General features: G+C 36.5%; 1 protein-coding gene across 8 annotated transcripts in view; it reads left to right on the forward strand.

Annotated features, from left to right (window-relative positions):
• Positions 1-17,922, forward strand: part of PCDH9 (protocadherin 9) — a 669,079-nt gene that overhangs the window by 292,629 nt on the left and 358,528 nt on the right. The window contains exons 5-6 of one of the 8 annotated variants that reach the window (XM_041487650.1): positions 8,740-8,764; positions 15,961-15,987. The exons of 5 other annotated variants lie outside the window; for them this stretch is intronic. In XM_041487650.1, coding sequence (XP_041343584.1) covers positions 8,740-8,764; positions 15,961-15,987 — 52 coding nt within the window. Of the gene's footprint in view, positions 1-2,272; positions 2,339-8,739; positions 8,765-15,960; positions 15,988-17,922 lie in introns of all 8 variants that reach the window. 2 more of the 8 variants (XM_041487651.1, XM_041487652.1) reach the window with 2 other exon arrangements.

Genomic DNA, 17,922 nt, shown 5'->3' on the forward strand with positions numbered 1-17,922 from the left:
GAAGACTGAGAGCAGGGGATCGCTTTTTGTACAGGGATTGCTTTCTGTACAGGGATTGCTTTCTGTACAGCTTTCTATGAGGTGTTGGTTCACACAGAGAAGTTGTAAAATTGATGGGGATATTATGAATCTGTTGCTTCTCTGGTTCTCTTTTCTGTCCCTGCAATATGTAATGATCTTAACCATTCCCAAAAGCATGGGAAAGTGAGAGAGACATATTTCACTTCTGATGGAGCTGTAGCCTGCTTTTTTGTAGAAAAAAGGCATTGTGCTTTATGATGCCATGAATTTGTCTTTTCAATCTGCAAATTGTATGTGAATGAGATTTTAATCCTTCTCATTTCTGTTTTATTTTGATGGTCTCCCTAAGCTTTCAACTAGCTAAGGGTGTAGGAGAGACATTCATTATTTGTGTTAGAAATTTGTCTTGTAATTCCTTTCCAATTATTTTCAGGAAACTACTTATTATTTCTGCAAAGGTGACAGTTCTGTAAAGGAGACTTTCTAAAAAGTAGGGAGGTATTAGGTATTACGGAGTATGCTTTCAAAACCTCATCACTTTATCAAAGTGGATCAAACTGGTCAATATGCATTCTAAGAGAGAGCTTGGTCCACAGGGACCCCTTCTTTGCCTTTTAACCAGTTTAATTCCATTGCCTTTGGGGGAATTGCTCTTCGTTTGTACTCCTGTAAATGAGGAAAACAGTCATATGTAAAACATCACAGAAGGTACAGACAGAATTTAGAATGAGGCATTCCCAGTGGCTTTACCTTATTGTTAAACTCTCCCTATTAATCTCCATGGATTACATAAGTGCAGAGTGTAAGACTGAGTAACATTTCTTCTTGTGTAAGAGCAAATAACATTTCTAGTTGTGTAAAGCATTTTAATTTTGGTTTGTTTTGTTTTTTTTTTTTTTTTTGTGTTGGGTTCTTTTGTGGGTTTTTTTTTTTCCCCAGTTAAAATTTTAAATGACAAAAAGGGACTTCCTGAATTTAGTTGGAATTGTGACTTCAGATATGAGAGAAGAATACTTTTGGTAGATAAAATCCTTAAGATGCCTTTCTGCTTTCAAGGGGAGTTCTTGAAAAAGCTTTCAGAACTGTGATACAATTCTCCAAGAACACAGAACTTTTGTGAGATATCCAAGGTACCTGTTGGGAGTACTTTGGAAGAGACATGTGTTTTCCATTGCAAGTAAAAGTACTATTTGATGTAAAGTGTTCTGAGGATTTTGCTCACTATAGAGTGGTAAAGGAGTGAATAAACCATTCTGTACAGAATACTAATGTTCTTTCTGAATATGGGGCACAGAGTGCTTGTTTGCAATTTGGGCATATTACTCTACAGAGAAAGGATTTGAAATTGTCCAACTTTCTGAAAACATTACTCTTAATGTAATGTTCTCCCTCTGGGAAGCTTTCTTTTCTCAAATAAAATAGAACAGTGCAAAGGCCTGGTTCTGTGCTGGTAGCTGACTTTCTGACTGTCCTTCCAAATGCATGTGCTGTTTTGGCTTACATAGCTCAGAACTATCGTGGTAGTTTTCTATAGTTGGGTTAAATAAGAACATCAGTTCCTCTTAGAATAGGCAAATTTGAAGGTTCTGTAAACTTAGTAACCTACTGAACTTTCCCTCCACTATTCTCTTACAGTCATATACACACAGTCTTTATGACTCTAGTCCTTGGAGACATGATATTTTGGGGTGTGTGACTATTATACTCAGGAGGGAACCTGAAGTAGTACATAGTGCTATTTATATTCAGCAGTTAGTAACAGAGAATGAACATCCATTAATGCTCCCACATTAAACGCAGCTTTAACTGCAGTTTCAAAGATCTGCTGGTTTTGCTTTTTTGAGTCTCAAGGCTGATTAATAATATCTTAATAAAAAGCTTAATAGTGCATTAAACTAAAAAAGGAGAAAAGTTTCTTATTATGAGACATCTTGGTAGTTCACTAAACAGAATAATAAAAACTCATCTGAAAATCTGTTGCCTGAGTACAACAAAATGTTCAACAAACAGCTTTCAGAAACCACGCTGATGTTTGATGTAGCATTTTAAATGTTACCACCCATATGTTTGGTAACACTAGGCTATGAAGTTTGCGAACCCTCATAAAAAGTTATTTATCTGTCTTCCATAGAAATTTACTCACATTTTTCTTTCTACAGTACCAATTTTGGGCCATTTGGGGAGGTGGGTGATCTGAAGATCTGTAGTAAGAATGACACATCTTTTTTATTGAAATATTATTGCTTTTTAGGCACTGAATTTTGGAGATATGCCGAAGTACTTGTGGGAGATTTGGGTACCTGACAAACCATGGGTGGTAAGATATCAGATCCACTGCAATAAATAAAATAAGCATTTAATTTTAAGATAGGTGTTTTTGGGCCCTGCTGTCACCGAATTCAATGGACTGAACTCCTGCAGGGCTCATAAGAAGTCCAGTACTGCAAATGTATCCAAGTGTTTCCATTCTTTTCAATATTGTCACACTGATGCAAAGTTGAAGTAATGCCTGTAGTGAACTAAAGCTCTGTGGTAGCATCTGACAGGGGGAAGAGAGAATTTTTCAACTAAAGTTTATAATAAGGCCATTTCTCTTATCTTTACTCAGACAAGTGAGTGGTTAGTTACTGCCTTTCAGAGCAATTAATGGCTCACAGCCGGACCTACTGAACAGTACCCTTCTCCAGGCATCCTCTTGAAAGTCTTGTTTAACAGTTCCTTCTGGAGTGCAACCCAGTAAGCCAGGGAAAGTAACAATCTCCTTTTGAGCACCATGTGGATATCTCAGAAAATGAGTCCGGCAGATGCTGTCTGCCGTCCGTTATCAGAGTCAGGAGTCAGAGAAGAAGTAGAGTTCAATGCTTTGATTTCTAAATCCGTCCATTAAGGAAGAGCCATAGTCTGTTCAGATATGTAATTTTTTTTTTTTTTTCCCCCAGAAATGCAGTCTCATCTCTCAGTTTCCACACTGGATTTTTGTGGGGAATAAAGGATTGTAGAATTTGTCCACTATATGTATTTTTTAGGAGAGTCTCTTCAAAACTAATACCAGAAAACTTCATGTAGAAGCTAAGAACTTTCTAATATTTTGAAAGCAATAAATGCAGTTTAAATTTAGTTGCATCCTATTACATATTAAATTGCATTTGTTCAACTATTTAAACTATAAATTTACAGTACAATGTTATTTCCTTTATAATATAGGCCTTTTGCCCAAAACTACACACTTTTTTTCTCTTTCTTTAAGCTAGATCAGAAGAAAATTTCCTGGAAACTGGAGTTTCCTGTGTCAGATTACAAATTTAAATTTACATTTTCTAGCTACCTACTGGGTGTTTGAATTTTTAGCCCTAATAGTAAGATATGTTAGCTTCAGTGTAGGCATGCCAGAGATAATGGGCTTGCTTTAATTTTTTTAGCGTAAAATATTCTGAATAAACATTATTGAATCTCTATTAGTGTAGTATAAAATTGATCTAGATTAAAACCTCCTAGATATCGGTCTCCTTTCTAATTATAGAGAATGCAGTGATTATAAATTAATTGATTACCGCAAGAAATTTGAAGGAAATTTTCAGTAAAAAAAATGCATTAGACACAGTTGAAGCCAAGTAATTTGAAGTGAACACAGTAATCAATGGGATTCACAGTCGAGCTAGATGATCATTGTAGGTCCTTTCCAACTGAAATATTTTATTCCATTCTATTTAGTGCCCAACACTAGAAATCTATGTGACTGTAGCTATTTATAAATTCTTTTTACAGCAACAAATAATGGTTGGACCTCACTGAGGCAGACTCAGGCAATGGAACAATGTGTGAGACCAAACATGCACATGTGTCTTCAGCTCAGCTTTGGTATACCTCCTTTTGTATTGGTCCTGAATTGCATATTTTAGCAGAAACTGTCAAGCCTAAAATTTTATTTAATTGTATTTAATTTTAAAATAAAGAGTTGGACTATACTGATTTATTTAAATCTAAGGGCAGTATATATGTAATGCTTCATGATCAAGTCAATTTTTGAGGGAAAGTATATTATTCTATACATCACATTGTAAATGCTGGTAACTTAAGAGCTACAGATATTGGGGAAATGTATTTCAGGAAGGTAGATGTTAATTACCAGAAAGCAAGTACTAAAGTAACTAAACAGGAAGAAAGTTCTAAGCTTTCAAGCTATTTTCTGGAAAATTTTATGTAACTCTCAGCCTTCCCTAAGAATTATCTTTGTCAGATAATTTTTTTTCAGCTAGGTTCAATACTTCAAGAGATTTTTTTAAAATGTGTGAAATATTTATTTCCCATTCTTGTTCTAGGTTTTCAAAAATAGAGAAAGTTATTTTCTTTACTCTACCAGCTGATATTGGAATATGGAAGACCTTTGGATTTTTAAATTTTTTTTAAAAATTTTTGATAGCTGACAGCAGTAGCCCATCTAATCAGTTGAATTAAGTCTTCTTTTCTGTGCCTTTGAATGTTAGGCTGTGAAAAAAATCCTCCAAGCTGTTACTTATGTAAAGTACTTTAGGTGTTCTAGTATATTTTTATCATTTTAATATTGATGTTCACAGTCTGAGAAGTATCTAAGTAATGTTGATGATTTCTACAGTGAATGAGGACTGCACATTTTGCAATGCATTATTGAGTATGAATAAAGTTCTTGTATTCTTGTTTTTTTTTTTTAAAACAGTGGAATTACCTATGAGTACTTCACACATCTAAATAGCAGCCTCTTTCAAAAGGATTCTTGGCAAAGCAAATATCCATTAACATTGTATCTAATAGAATAAAAAAAAAAGAGCCTTAAAACAAGTTTCAGAACTAATGGATTTTCTATTTCTTGAAGTTCAATTTCAGTCACTTTAGCCTTTAATATTTGTGGTAGATGGTCCTAAATACCAGATGCTGAAGCTTTTATGTAAGAGTCTTATGTAGGTGATAAGCAGCAGTACAGACAGCACAATTTTGTGGGGGAACTGGGCTGGGGTGGGATGGATGCAGGAAAGGAAACACAGAACTCAGTGATGAATAATCTAAAATATATTTAGATAATCCAATATATTAAGGATGTGGGAGAGATGAGAACATGTGGATAGTACTTTGTCTTTTAATCAGCCTATTCTACAACAGACACATTCCCACACATTCCCACACGCACACAGGCACACACCAGTTCAAGCTGCATTTCCTTCAGCCCAATTCAAACCTGCATGCAGGACTACAGGACACACACTCCAGCTACACATCCTCGCTGGCCCTAGCTGTCAACCCGATTCTTGTGCGTGTGGTTCAGGCTTAGTCTTTTATGGGATGCTGGATGCCCGTGGATGTGTTCATTCATGAGGAGCTATTGTGTAAACTGTCTGTGGATTTATAAATCACACTGTTGGTATAAGCCACTACAAACCAAGCCAGTGAGCCTGTGGCCTCATTGTCATGTGGCTTCAGGCCAATGTTCTTGCTATCATCCATATGTAAGGCCAGCTAGCAGTTGTCATGGAGGTTATTATCATTCAGTTCTCCCAGCCCACATCTGTTACAAAGTGTGAAGTCAGCAACAATTATGTAACACAGAGTTCAGCTAGTGCAGCTTTGTCTTGTGTCTCACACAAGGTTAATTTTGTTTTTTGCAGATGGGCAGTTGTAGCCGTGGTTCCATTTATCTAAGCTGTGCTTTTGGGTAGATTCTTATCTTGTGTCCTGCGATCAAAACAATCCCTTCTAGGAATACAATGGTACTTTGGCACTGACAACATTAACATCTGTTCCTTGGGCGTGGAAGTACTGCTTCCCACACCAACACATTGATACACAAATCTGGGAGTGTGCTTGTATAGGAGGGAGAAAAAAAAAAAAAAAAAAAAAGCAGAAGCAGAAGGAAGGAAGGTTTGTGGAGGATATATTATAAGCACAAATCTTGTGACTGAGCTTGACCTAAATTAACAGAATCTTTCTTTGAGAGAGGAAAGATATACAGACTCTAGGAAATGGGCTAAGGTTAAAGGAGAAAATCCAAGACCATTCAAATATCTCATGTGATTATGTACATAAATTACTTGATTTCCAAACAGCAGATTGTAGAGGAATACTTTTTTCTCCTGTAAAAAGAAAAAAAAAAACCCACCACTTTTTCTCTGCTGTTCAAGCTAGATGACAACTATTTGAGTCAGGATTCTGAGAAATTGAGTGTTCTGCACATTTTAAATTTTGGAGTCTGTGTATACAGATATAGTTATTAATCTTGTCAGAAGTTTTCACAGATTTTATTTTTTTCTGGTCATAACTCTTTATGCCAATTAACTAATTATATCTAATTAAAGGAAGTACCTTAAATTTGATATAATTCAGGAATTTTGGACAAACAGCGATCTTTTTTGTAATTAGTTTTTATTATGTCTTTGTTTGCAAAGTAAGCTTCTTTGCTGCTTAGAGCTGTCATTAAAATTGCTTGGGAAACAGAGCTTCCAAATGAATCTAAATAGATGCTGGTCAATGAAGCACTGCTCTTCTGTCTCAAACGTGAAGTGAAAAAGAATTTATCAGGTTTATATAAAAAACAAGTTTATATAAAAATAAATATCTACATATACATCTTGACTTCACTTCTTTCCCTAATTGGTAACATGCAATGTACAATTCTCATTTTTGATTCACCCCTTTGGTGTCTGCCTCTCCCCTTAGGGATACAAGCTGTTTTCCTCTCCTGCTGTAATTGAAATCAAACTTGTTGCAGTCTGTAATTGATAGTAAATCTAACAATCTAATGCTTTATATGAGACAGATGCACAGCAGAAGCACATGAAGCAGCATATGGAAAAGTAAGTGCCCTACTGGGGTGAAGATAGATCCGTTCTTGTTTTGTTAAACAATATCCCAATACTTTGATCAACTAGTTCACCTACATTTTATTAAGTTAAGAGACACATGTAGAACATTTGGAGTATATGAGCTGTATTAATAGAAACAGACCACATCTTTCACTCCTCATGAAGAACCGTACTTCCAGACTCTCACATACTTGCTTTGACTGATCTTTTCTCTGGAGATGTTAAAGAAAAATATTCTAGTTTCTGTCTCACTGTTATGACAGGTCTATTGGCTCATAAGGGAATGTAAATCTAGATGTTCTCTCTCACTCTTGTTTTGGCATCTAATGCAAATCATAATCTTGTATAAGGAAGGCATCTTTTTGTCTCTGGGTGAAGACATTTGCTAAGAATCTGCCATTGGAAGCAGGATGCTGCTGTCTATCAGCAATATGTAACATATTCCTGTTTTTCTTTCGCTCTTTAGTCATATAATATTTCCACTCTTAGTGAATAAAATAATAAGATATTTGTAAGTATTATCCTATATCTCCCTTTCTCTCTCTCTCTCTCATATATAAGGGAAAATAGAGCCACTCATGAATGTTATATTAAGTAAAACCTTAATATTTTAAAATATATGGGATTTCCTTTGTGTTTTTTTCTTTTACCACTCTGTTGAGGATCTACTCTAGTTTCTACACTTGGGAGGGATATATAGTTTTAATAGCATTATCCAATGTAGCTTCTCTTTGTGACAAAACATACTGCAATTAAATATAGAACTAAGAAGAAGTTGTAGGTTAATAATAACTGTGTTTGCTGATAGATTTCTTAAGACATTTTGAAGCATATTTTCTTAGTAGAAATAATGTAATAGTCGCCTCTGTAGATTTCTTCATATCTGGTTTTGAAAGGAGCCTCACATGTTCCTTCCAGTGCTACTGATAACAAGCTGTTATCAGCACATCTGATTCAAGCAGACTAAAGCTTTGAGCTATTGCATCCATAACTAAGATTGAAGACCTAGCTTAAGTCAAAAATCATACTTATTCTGTGATGCTTCTGACCCTAAAGATGTTGTCCTGTGTAAAGTTTAGCAGGATTTCTCCTGGGGTAGAAAAATTCCTTCAGGTATATCTAAATAAATATTAGTTTCTAATGAATACTTATAAAGTGATTTAGAGGAAAGCTAGTTATTCTGTAACTCCTCAGATAGCACCTGGTTTCTCAGGGATCAGAGAAAAAAATAGAGGAGGAATTAACTTCTTTACTCCATTCGCAATCACAGTGGAGATTATTCTCATTAAATATTTATCCATCATGGAGTAGGAAGAGGGTTGAGTAATCAAACAGTTGGTGTTAATTTAAATGTCAAACCACAATTAGAAAAAACATTCTTGCAATCAAATTTTATTGTGTTTTCCCAGTCTGTGCTTGGAATATATCCTTCACTCAAGGATTTCCACTCTGAGGGAAGAGAGGAGAGTCCAATATGGATTTGACCCAAATTTCCTGAACTTTTTCCTCTTTTTGAAAATTCTTTAAACTTTCTGTGACTCAGTATTTCCTTCATAAGGTCAACATGAGGCTGTTAGCTATTTCTTGCAAATAGATTTTCCTCCAGCTTGATCAGTCACTATCCTGAATGGATTCTGTGTTTTCCATTGCTGCACTGGAGGTACCTGTTGGCAATATATCCAGCTTGTCAAGCTTACTCTGAATAGGAGTGCAGACTTCCAGCATGCAGAGCATTTTCCACCAGCTTGGTGTCATCTGCAAACTTGCAGAGGATACCCTCTGCCTCATGATCTGTTTTATTAATGAAAGCATCAGCTGCAAAGGCATCATTAGCTCCATTAGCCATCCCTATAAACAAGATGCTATTGGAACCATTTGAACCTGGCAGTCCAAGCAATTCTTCCAGGCACCTGGTAATTCACCCACTCAAAATATATTTTCACCAGTTTATTAGCGTGGATTAAATAAAATATTTTTCAAAAACATAACTAGGATCAAGGAGACCTTTTTTCACCAAGGCAATGACTTCACCACAGAAGACAGTCAAGTTGGACAAGCAAGATTTGCCTTTGGTAAATACATGTAGGATCTCCTCCTACTCTGTGTGCCTGGGTGTAGTCTCCAGGAGGGATTTTTTTTTGAGTAGTGAGCCTAGGCTGACTGGAGAAACCTGCTTTTTCTCCAATAATCATCCTCCTATTTTTTCAAAAGTGAGCAAATATTCCTGTCATTAGAAACCTACCCTAATGACCCAGACATTTTTAAGACCACAAACAGTGGCTGATGTCCCATATAATTAATTGATTTATGCCCCAATCTTCTACTGGGAATAATTATTGAGTCTCCCAGACCCTGGCACAGGCTTAGAGGAACTGGGAGGTTTGACACAGTCATTACCCCTAGAAACTGAAGAAAAGAAGGCATCTATTACCTCAGTTTTTCCATGCTCTTTGCCACAAGGTTCCCTACAGCTTGAGTGATGGTCCCACATTTCTCTTTGTCCTCTTGCTGGTAACATAACTTTCTTTTTATGCATTGGAGTCCTCAGTAGTATGACCTCTAAGGCAGTATTGGCTTTTGTAATTCAGCTGAGCACAGTTAGGATTTCCCTGTTATCCACACTGACATTATGCTGTGCCTGTTAGACTTCCTGGGCCTCACTGGACTTTTCCTGTGCTTTGAAGAAATTGTCACTGATCAGTCAGCTCTCTTGAGCATCTTTACCCTCCAGGCCAGTCCCATTAGACCCCCACCAAGCAGATCCCTAACAAGTTTAAATCTACCTTTCCAAAGTCTAGGTTTGTAATGTTTTTTGTTTTTTTTTTTTTTTTTTTTTTTTTGCTTGGTGATAGTTTCAACAGTGTGTATTCTGGTCAGTTTATGAGCCACCAGTACACTTTTTTAAAATAAAGCCAATTCTTGGTGGTGGCCAGAAGTCTCTTCAAATTTTAGTGTTCCACCATTTTGCCCTTTCAGAAGAGATTGCTCATTTTTTGTCTCCTCTGAGAACCACCCTTGTGATTGTGAGGCTTCCCCAAGTTTTATTAAGGTTTCATTTCCTCTTTTTGATCAGTCTTTAGCAGACACTCATCACTGCATCCAGCCTGATCTTGATCCGTCAGCTCTGCCAGTTAATCACATGCTCCAGTGCAAATCTCCATGAATTCAAACTGTCCATGCCCATAGAGTGCAACCTCTCCTCCTCACTTGTCCTGTGGAGCCTGTATGAACTCCCTGTGATTGTTTTCAACTCCACCTGTGTTTGTGTACAGGCACCTGAGATGAGCCCCCGAGCTGTGCTCTGTTAACAGAGCATGATCCTTGTGTTATGCTTGTGTGTGACATGTTTTCACTTTCTCTGACCTTCCTCTAAAATCACTTGCTCACCATCTCTAGATGTTTGAAATACTTTTCACCAGATTAGCAAGCTTCTCTTCAAGCCTCTTTTAGAAGCTGAGTCTTGGCCCACTTTATGAAATACATCATGACATAGAAATATTTGGCATATATATTTAACCTATTCATACAGAATATATATGCATGTATTTAGTATCTATCCATCCTTAAATACTGTGTGAAAGTTCATGAGGAGAACAGACACTTTGTATATATTGTTCTGCATTTGTGCACAGCAGATGAAAGAAGAGCATGTAAGAAACTTCCTAAAGTACTGAATAATTATCTTTTTGATTTGGTGTATTGCCTTCAGATTTTTATTTCATACATGACTTTCTGCCAGTATTATCTTTCAATCTGATTTTTCAAATGGTACAATGTGGTTTTGGTTTTTTGAACATCATTGAAATGAGAGACAGAAAACAGCCTGGCCAATTTGATGGTGATGATTTATTCTTCTTTGTAAAGAAAGTGTTGAAATGTTTTGGAAAGGCTGGTCCTGTATAGGGATTCAAAACACAGCAGTTAAACAGATTCAATGTTCACATTCTTTTCTTCTAGAACTATAATTATATATTAAAAAAAAACATCATCAGCATGCAGTATTCTAAACACATTTGACATGTAGTACTAAATTCTGCCATTAAAAAAGATATTTTTGCACATTCCCACAGATTTATTTTCTTTAAAAACTACCTTTCTTGGTGGAAAAAAAAAAAGAAAGATAATTTTTATGTATTTGAATATTTTAAGGAAGATATATCTATTATTTTATATTACTAAGATGTCTGTCTTTTCTGGTAAGTGGGGCGCAACAAAGGTTATCTAAGTGGGTATTTTTGATAGTATATTGATATGAGGATTCTCTTGGACATTCCTGGGTTTTTACTAGTCTTTATGCTATTTTGTTTTCTTATACTAATAATTATCATTGTAGGTGGAAGAAATGAGGAAGTATTCATGAGAACCATTCTTCACAAGCTTTCTTCACCTGTCCCATGTCTAATAAAGTAAAATAACCTTCCATGCTGAAAAAATTTTTTGAAGTTGTATTTTTCCTTGAGGAGGAGAGAATTAAAAAGAACGTTATGTTCCAGAACTCAAAGATTTTATGACCTAGTGTTAAATGCAAAGGTGAAGTAGGATAGAAATAGACTACAAATGTGATTCATGATAATAACAATTTTAATCTTTTAGTGGGGGGAGGGAGGAACATTTCCTTTGATTGAAGATTATGTGCCAGAATTTTTTTTTCTGTTGACATTCACCTGAGATGTTTTTTCTTAAATTCTTCCAGATATTGACTGTACTACAGACCATGCAACCTGCTTTATAGTGTATTATATGTTAGGGCACCCTGTGATTAGGCAATGGATTGAAGCGTTGGTACTTCACTGCCTGAAACTGGAGTTGAAATACCTACATTGTGGAGACTTAACTTTGAGTTACATAACTACATAACTACATAACATAACTTTGAGATACTTTACTAGAGCTACAACACAGCCTTCAATTGCATGATGGTTTTGTTTTGTTTGGGGTTTTTTATGCTGTTTGTATTAGCTTGTTGGTTCTTTCTTTTTCATTTAGGTTCTTTTTGATGTGGTTTGGGTGTTTAGTTGCTGTTGGCTTTTTTCCAAATCATACCCAAGAATTTGTTAAAGCAGCTTGGGAAAACTCTGCTCACAGAGACTGTAGTGATGTATGTATGCCTATTGTTTTTGTCCATCTTTTTTTGTGCTATGTGACATCAGATTATGTCCTCAGCAAGACTGGTAAAAAACAGCCCACATGGCTGTCACTGAGGGCAGAATTCTGTATGTTTTCAAATGCAGCAATTGAATAGGGCATGAAATGTCAGTATAGACTAGCAGGAGTGTTTTGTGAGGATAAACAGAGGTGATACAGAAAATCTAATTCAGCAACATCTTTGTCAATGATTGAAGTAGCAGAGATAAGGATAACTTTATCCTGATTAAAGTCAGCAGACATTTGCCATTGACCTTCATAATACTTCTGTGTTTTACACACTCTATGTGACTGAACTGGAAGTTGGCCAAGTAGGTGCCAGTGATTCTTCTCATCACTAGAAATTTAGTCGGTTCTGGGTAAAACCTTTGTTACTCTTCCTGTCATCAGGGTGAGATGCACAGACATTACTTAAGACCTGTAAAAGTTTTCCTCATTTGTGATTATTCACCTGATTTGAGCAGAGAGGGATAAAACATTTTTAGTGACTTTAGCAGCCTCTGAGGACTGAAAATATGAAAAAGAAAGAAGTTTCTCTATTTTTTCATGCAATATGTATCAGATTAATTGTTTCTGGTTAGGATTAATGAGGCTTCATGGATGGGGATAAAGTGGATAAGCAGTCACTGATCTTTGTAGGAAATAAATGGAAAGTATTTTATTCTGAAATGTTTTAACATTGCTGAGTCTTTGAAATCAATTTTCTGGGTTTAATACAGTGCTGTTTCGAGCTGTCATATTTCTAATATATTGCAGCACTGTAAACCCTCACATCCTGGACCTTCCTTTAGAGGATTGGGTATATATGCTTGGGTACGTGAATGAAGCAATCAGGAAATAGCACAAAGTGAAATGGCTGTTACTGCATGTTTTTCAGCTTTCCAACGTATTGTAGATCACAGGGATTTATTACAAGAGAGGGCTGTTGATTTTGGGTTTTTATTCTTTTTGTTTGTATTTCTTTGTTTTCTGCTTAGATGATCTTCACTGTGCTTTATTTTTCACTATACCATTCCATTGTCAAAAACAATGCATCCACTAATAACTACCCCTCCCTCACTAAATAATTCCTTAACATATAGTAAAAGAAATTATTACATTTTGTCTCATACTCTCTCTGTTTCTTCTCTTCCCAAAACCCAACCTGACCCCTACCAAGTTCTGTTAGGTTCAGAATCAGAGGCTTTAGAAAGATAAAAGCTGCCAAGTGTATTGGCTAGCAATTCATTTGTACACTTTTCAATTTATAGACCCATCCCTCAGCCTCAGTTTTTAATTTGGTGCTTTAGATGAAATCCTATTTGGGGGAATCAATGAGAAGTTAACCAAAGCCTAGGCAGCTGCAGTGGTTAGAAGTCGACAGCTTTGATTGCATGCCAAACTGACATCTAGGTCTAGTTTTTCTGTTTTACTTATTCCTCATTCTCCAACCTTTTGCCACATCACATGGCACTATCCTATTAATCTTTGATACTGGTAGGGGAGAATTTGTGTGCTGAACGGAGCATTGCTTGTTACCTTATACTGCAATTTTACAGTGACAGAAATATCAAACGAAAGAAAATATACAGCAGAAATAGATTTTGAACACAATTTCTGACAATGTTCCAGCTGCTAAGCCTGTTGCTCTGATGCCCTTCACTGCTGATGATTTAAACCAGGCTATTGATTAAATCATAGCATTGGTTGAAGGTAAAAGGCCTAAGAAGAATTTATACAACACAAACGGATACATACAAAAATATATTATTCATACTCACTGAATGCAGAATTAGTGTGGGTCAGTTCACATTTTCCACAAAATTTCTTTACCCTTTTTGTGTTTTGAAATATTTAAAATGTTCTTGATGAACTAATATGGCTGTTAAACCGAATGATAGCAATGAAATTAGGACAGATAAAATAACATTATATGAATTTCCTTCCCCCATCTTAGTAATGGATTTAAACACATAAATATACATTTAAATGTATGTATAGAATCTATATAAACATATAAAAAAACAAAACCTGCTGAGGAACACATTGAGTGCAGGTAGCTTGGGGTGAAGCTGCAGTGGGAGCTGCAGACTGAGATCTGGGTGGGAGCCCAAGGCAAGAGGCGTTGAGTTGCCCACCCTTTGCACAATGAAGGGCACAGGGACATGTGGAGACAGCCAGGTGACTGGACACTCAGTGACACAGCAGGAACCAAAGACTCCAGACTTTGCCAAGCTTGATCAGCAAGGGGATAAAAGCCCAGCGGTTTCTTTGTTCAGGGCCCCTCCTGGGAGGCACCGGCTCAGGCTATTTCTGTGTTACTCTGCCACGTATACATGGCTTTATGGAACAAGACATCTGCGACTCTGCCGTGGGAAACCTGTGGCCAAACCGGTTAGGAAACCTGGTCTGGCTGTGTGAGTGGGGTGTGTGGGGAGTTAAAAGAGAGACCTATTGAGTCACTGTAGCTGAAAAGGGGCTTTGGTCCTAGCAGGGTCAGTTTGGGGTGGCGGGCATGTGACTGAAGCAGTGCCTCCTGAATAGTCAAACTGGGATGTTTCCTTAACAAAACTAAATAAAGACAGTTCTCTATAACGTTATTTACATATAGCCATGTGTGTGAACTATTATATTACTTGTGTAATAGGTACTATGCAGACGTCAGTTAGCACAGTAAGTGAAGTGTCTGTCAACAGATTTGATAAAAGAACAGATATTTTCTGTGAGCTTTATAGTGCCCGTAGCCATTTTACCATATAGATCCAGCCTCCAGATGTCCATGGTACTGAAAACCAGGCGCTGCGAACAGCGTGTAACAGAACAGCTTTTTACAGTGACAGAAAACCTTGACTAGAGGGAAAAAAAAATAGAGACCATGATGCAGAGAGAAGGTGAGAGAGATGGGTGCCTGCTTAGGTCCTTCTCTACTTGGGTGAGGTCACTCATTGCAGCCATGGGTTATAAAGTGCGAAAAGCAATCAGCTTTTGATAATGCTGTTCCATTGAGAGTATGGCTAACATTGAAAGGTCTTTTGGGGAACCTCTTATGTCACGCTTTTATTTTATTCCAGTTGTTTGAATCTGTCCTGCTGAAAGTAGGTCTGAAGGAAGAGTAGGTGTTTGATCTTACTCTGAATAAAGTCTATACAAAATTGGTTTTGACTTTAGTGGCACAAATAATGTCCATAGAGAGAAACCGTTTAATTCCTCCCAGCATATTTAGAATCTTTTCAATGTAAAATGGGAACTCAGAAACTGAAAGCTTACAGTTTTGAACCTAAATTTACTTTTTTGCTGGGGACTTGTTAGGCAAATGAAGATTGCTTTGACATGCTGTTATTCACTGTAAAGATGAAGTTTAATAAAAAGTCTGGAGGAGCAAATTAGATCATCTTTTTGTATCTCTTACTGTACTTTAAATACTGTCTCAATATTAATTCCAGAACATAAGGCCAGAGAAAGATTTTCATAGTGGCCTATAAACTGCTAGTGACCTACTGTTTCAAAAATTATGCCAAGGCTAACTAAGGAAAGCCTTAGAGGTTAAGTTAATTAGATTAATATTAAAATTATTCATCATTGTCTGTGATTACATCTGGTCATGTCTTTTCCATATTGCTGCTAAAGAAGTTAACAACTGAAATCAAGTACAGCATCAACAAGAAGTGTTTCTTTGAGTTTTAGAGTTGGGTTGGTTTTTTTTGTGGGGGGGGGGGGTTTCCCTCATTAACATAACAAATCTCAAATTGAGATGGGGTTTCTCATGGGATTTCTTTCCTCAATTTCTTTTGGGGTGTGTTTTCAGCTATCTGGGGCAATTTCTTTGTTTAAATCATCCTATTATCTTCCATTTTTTTACTTTTTTATGAGAGTAGAATTAATGTAAGCAGAAAACTATTTATATTTATCAAAATAATAAGTGTTTTGAATGAGAATTTTTCTTTTGTCTAAGGCTGGAAATACACTCAAAAATAGAAACTTTGAGAGAGAAAATTCCCAGACACAGACTGATGTTTAAACAGGTTATCATCTAAGTTGTAGATGTCAATTCAAGGCCAAAACCCCCAAATTAGTTTATAGGCTCAATGTCGCAGAGTCTGTAAGTTCCTAAGCTTTTTCAGCTAAAGTCAATATTTCTATTAATCTGTCAATGTGGATGCACAGGGGCACTAACCCAATTGGCTGAACTACACATTCTGCTGTCAAACCTGTGATATCCAAATATGTTTAGACACAAAGGGCGCATCCCTGTGAATGATCTCCATGAGAAAATACATCATCCAGTGGGTGGATTTTTAGGAGTGTGTATCATGTGTTTACTGTGCTGAGTACAGTGTGAAGCATCAGCCAATGCCTTTGTTGCTTGGAGGTGGACAGATGAAGAAGCAACCTGCAGTACAGGGCCCTGACACAGCTTTTGCAACACTGTTGGGACAGACCAGGGGCCTGTCCAGGGAGCAGCATGATCATTGTGTACATCCTTTTACTTTGCACGTGGAGAATTAACATTTTGAGCGTACTGTATTTATTCAGTGAAATTGTACTGGAAAATAATCTGACATTGCAGACAGTGGCTTGCCTTGAAGCTAGTGTAGCTTCTATATGGCAGGGAACACAAGAGTTGGGATGAAGGAAAAGAGTTCAAATGTAAGGAATCATGACTCAATGGAATATTTTAAGTCAATCTGGTGCTCAATGTGTGTGAACTTATTTTTTTCTGGTTTCAGTTCCAATACTGTTTGTGCAAAGATGATAAAGCAAAAGCAGATTTTGAACATGGGTATAGAATACAGGACAAAAATTTGAACACATAAAAAGAAAAGGAAAAGATAAGGAAATGTAAAAAATATATTTTTCTCAGAAATTAAAGGAGAAATTAATTTTTAAGTGGTATTTTCACAGAGATGTTTAGGTCTAGATTGATAATATGATCAAGTCTAGGAGAAGAAAGTACATCTGCTGGGTGTGTTCCATTGACCAGCCATAGTTCTTTTCCTTCATGCCAAGGGTTCCATTCTGCCTGTCCCACCACACAGTTGCAAATTCCCTTCCAGGAAGCTCAATATATTGCAGAATTTAGGTGTTCAGCTTCTTCATAAAGTCTGTGTTGAGAGCAGGTACATAAACACCCAATGTCCTTTAGGGGTCTTTACAATGCTCTAAGGCATATTTAGAAAGCAAATTCTCATTTGTCACGTTGCAGATTTCTTTGTAATGCTACTTAAATATGTGGAAACATGGAAACATAGGAAGATTTTGAACAAAACAAAAAGATGAGAAACACATATATTTTTGTTTATTATTATTAAAGAGTGTGAGATCTCTGCAATGAACATACTCCACTCCAGAGATTTAGTTCTTATGCAATAAGTACAGTGATTTTGAAATAAATTTGACAAGATGAAAAATAATTATAAAGGTTGTTTTATACTTCTGTTGTAGTGACTGCATTGAGACCTAGACTTGATTGACAATTACAAAATGCATGATCCTGCCTCAAATTTTTATGCTACAACTGCAACATTTAGAAGTCCTGAAATCACTAGCTGCAGATTATATGCAACTTCCATAAGGTCAATGGCAATTTTTCACATCTTGTTTGATGTGACTTGGGGTGCACAAGTCAATTCTGCAAGTATTTTTCATACCTGATACTTCTGGATTTGTTCCCTTGGAACCAGCTCCTTCCTTATTCTACTTATACAGGTTATGCTGCATAATCCTCAAAGATTCTGTTGTGGATTCTTCTGTGAGGAAAATATAAATTAGTTTATTGTGAAACCAAAATACAGCTCAGCACCCCACATGACATGAATTCTGCATTGCAAACATTAGTGATGTAAGGTTTACAAATGTTGGCAAAATATGTTGGAAGATGGACTGCTGCCTGGGCTCTCTGAGACAAGATACTGAACCCCAGAATGCTAGCATGAAATCCATGGAAGCT

This window comes from Pyrgilauda ruficollis, unplaced genomic scaffold, assembly GCF_017590135.1.
Source record: "Pyrgilauda ruficollis isolate IOZ18807 unplaced genomic scaffold, ASM1759013v1 scaffold82, whole genome shotgun sequence".
NCBI classification, from domain to species: domain Eukaryota; kingdom Metazoa; phylum Chordata; class Aves; order Passeriformes; family Passeridae; genus Pyrgilauda; species Pyrgilauda ruficollis.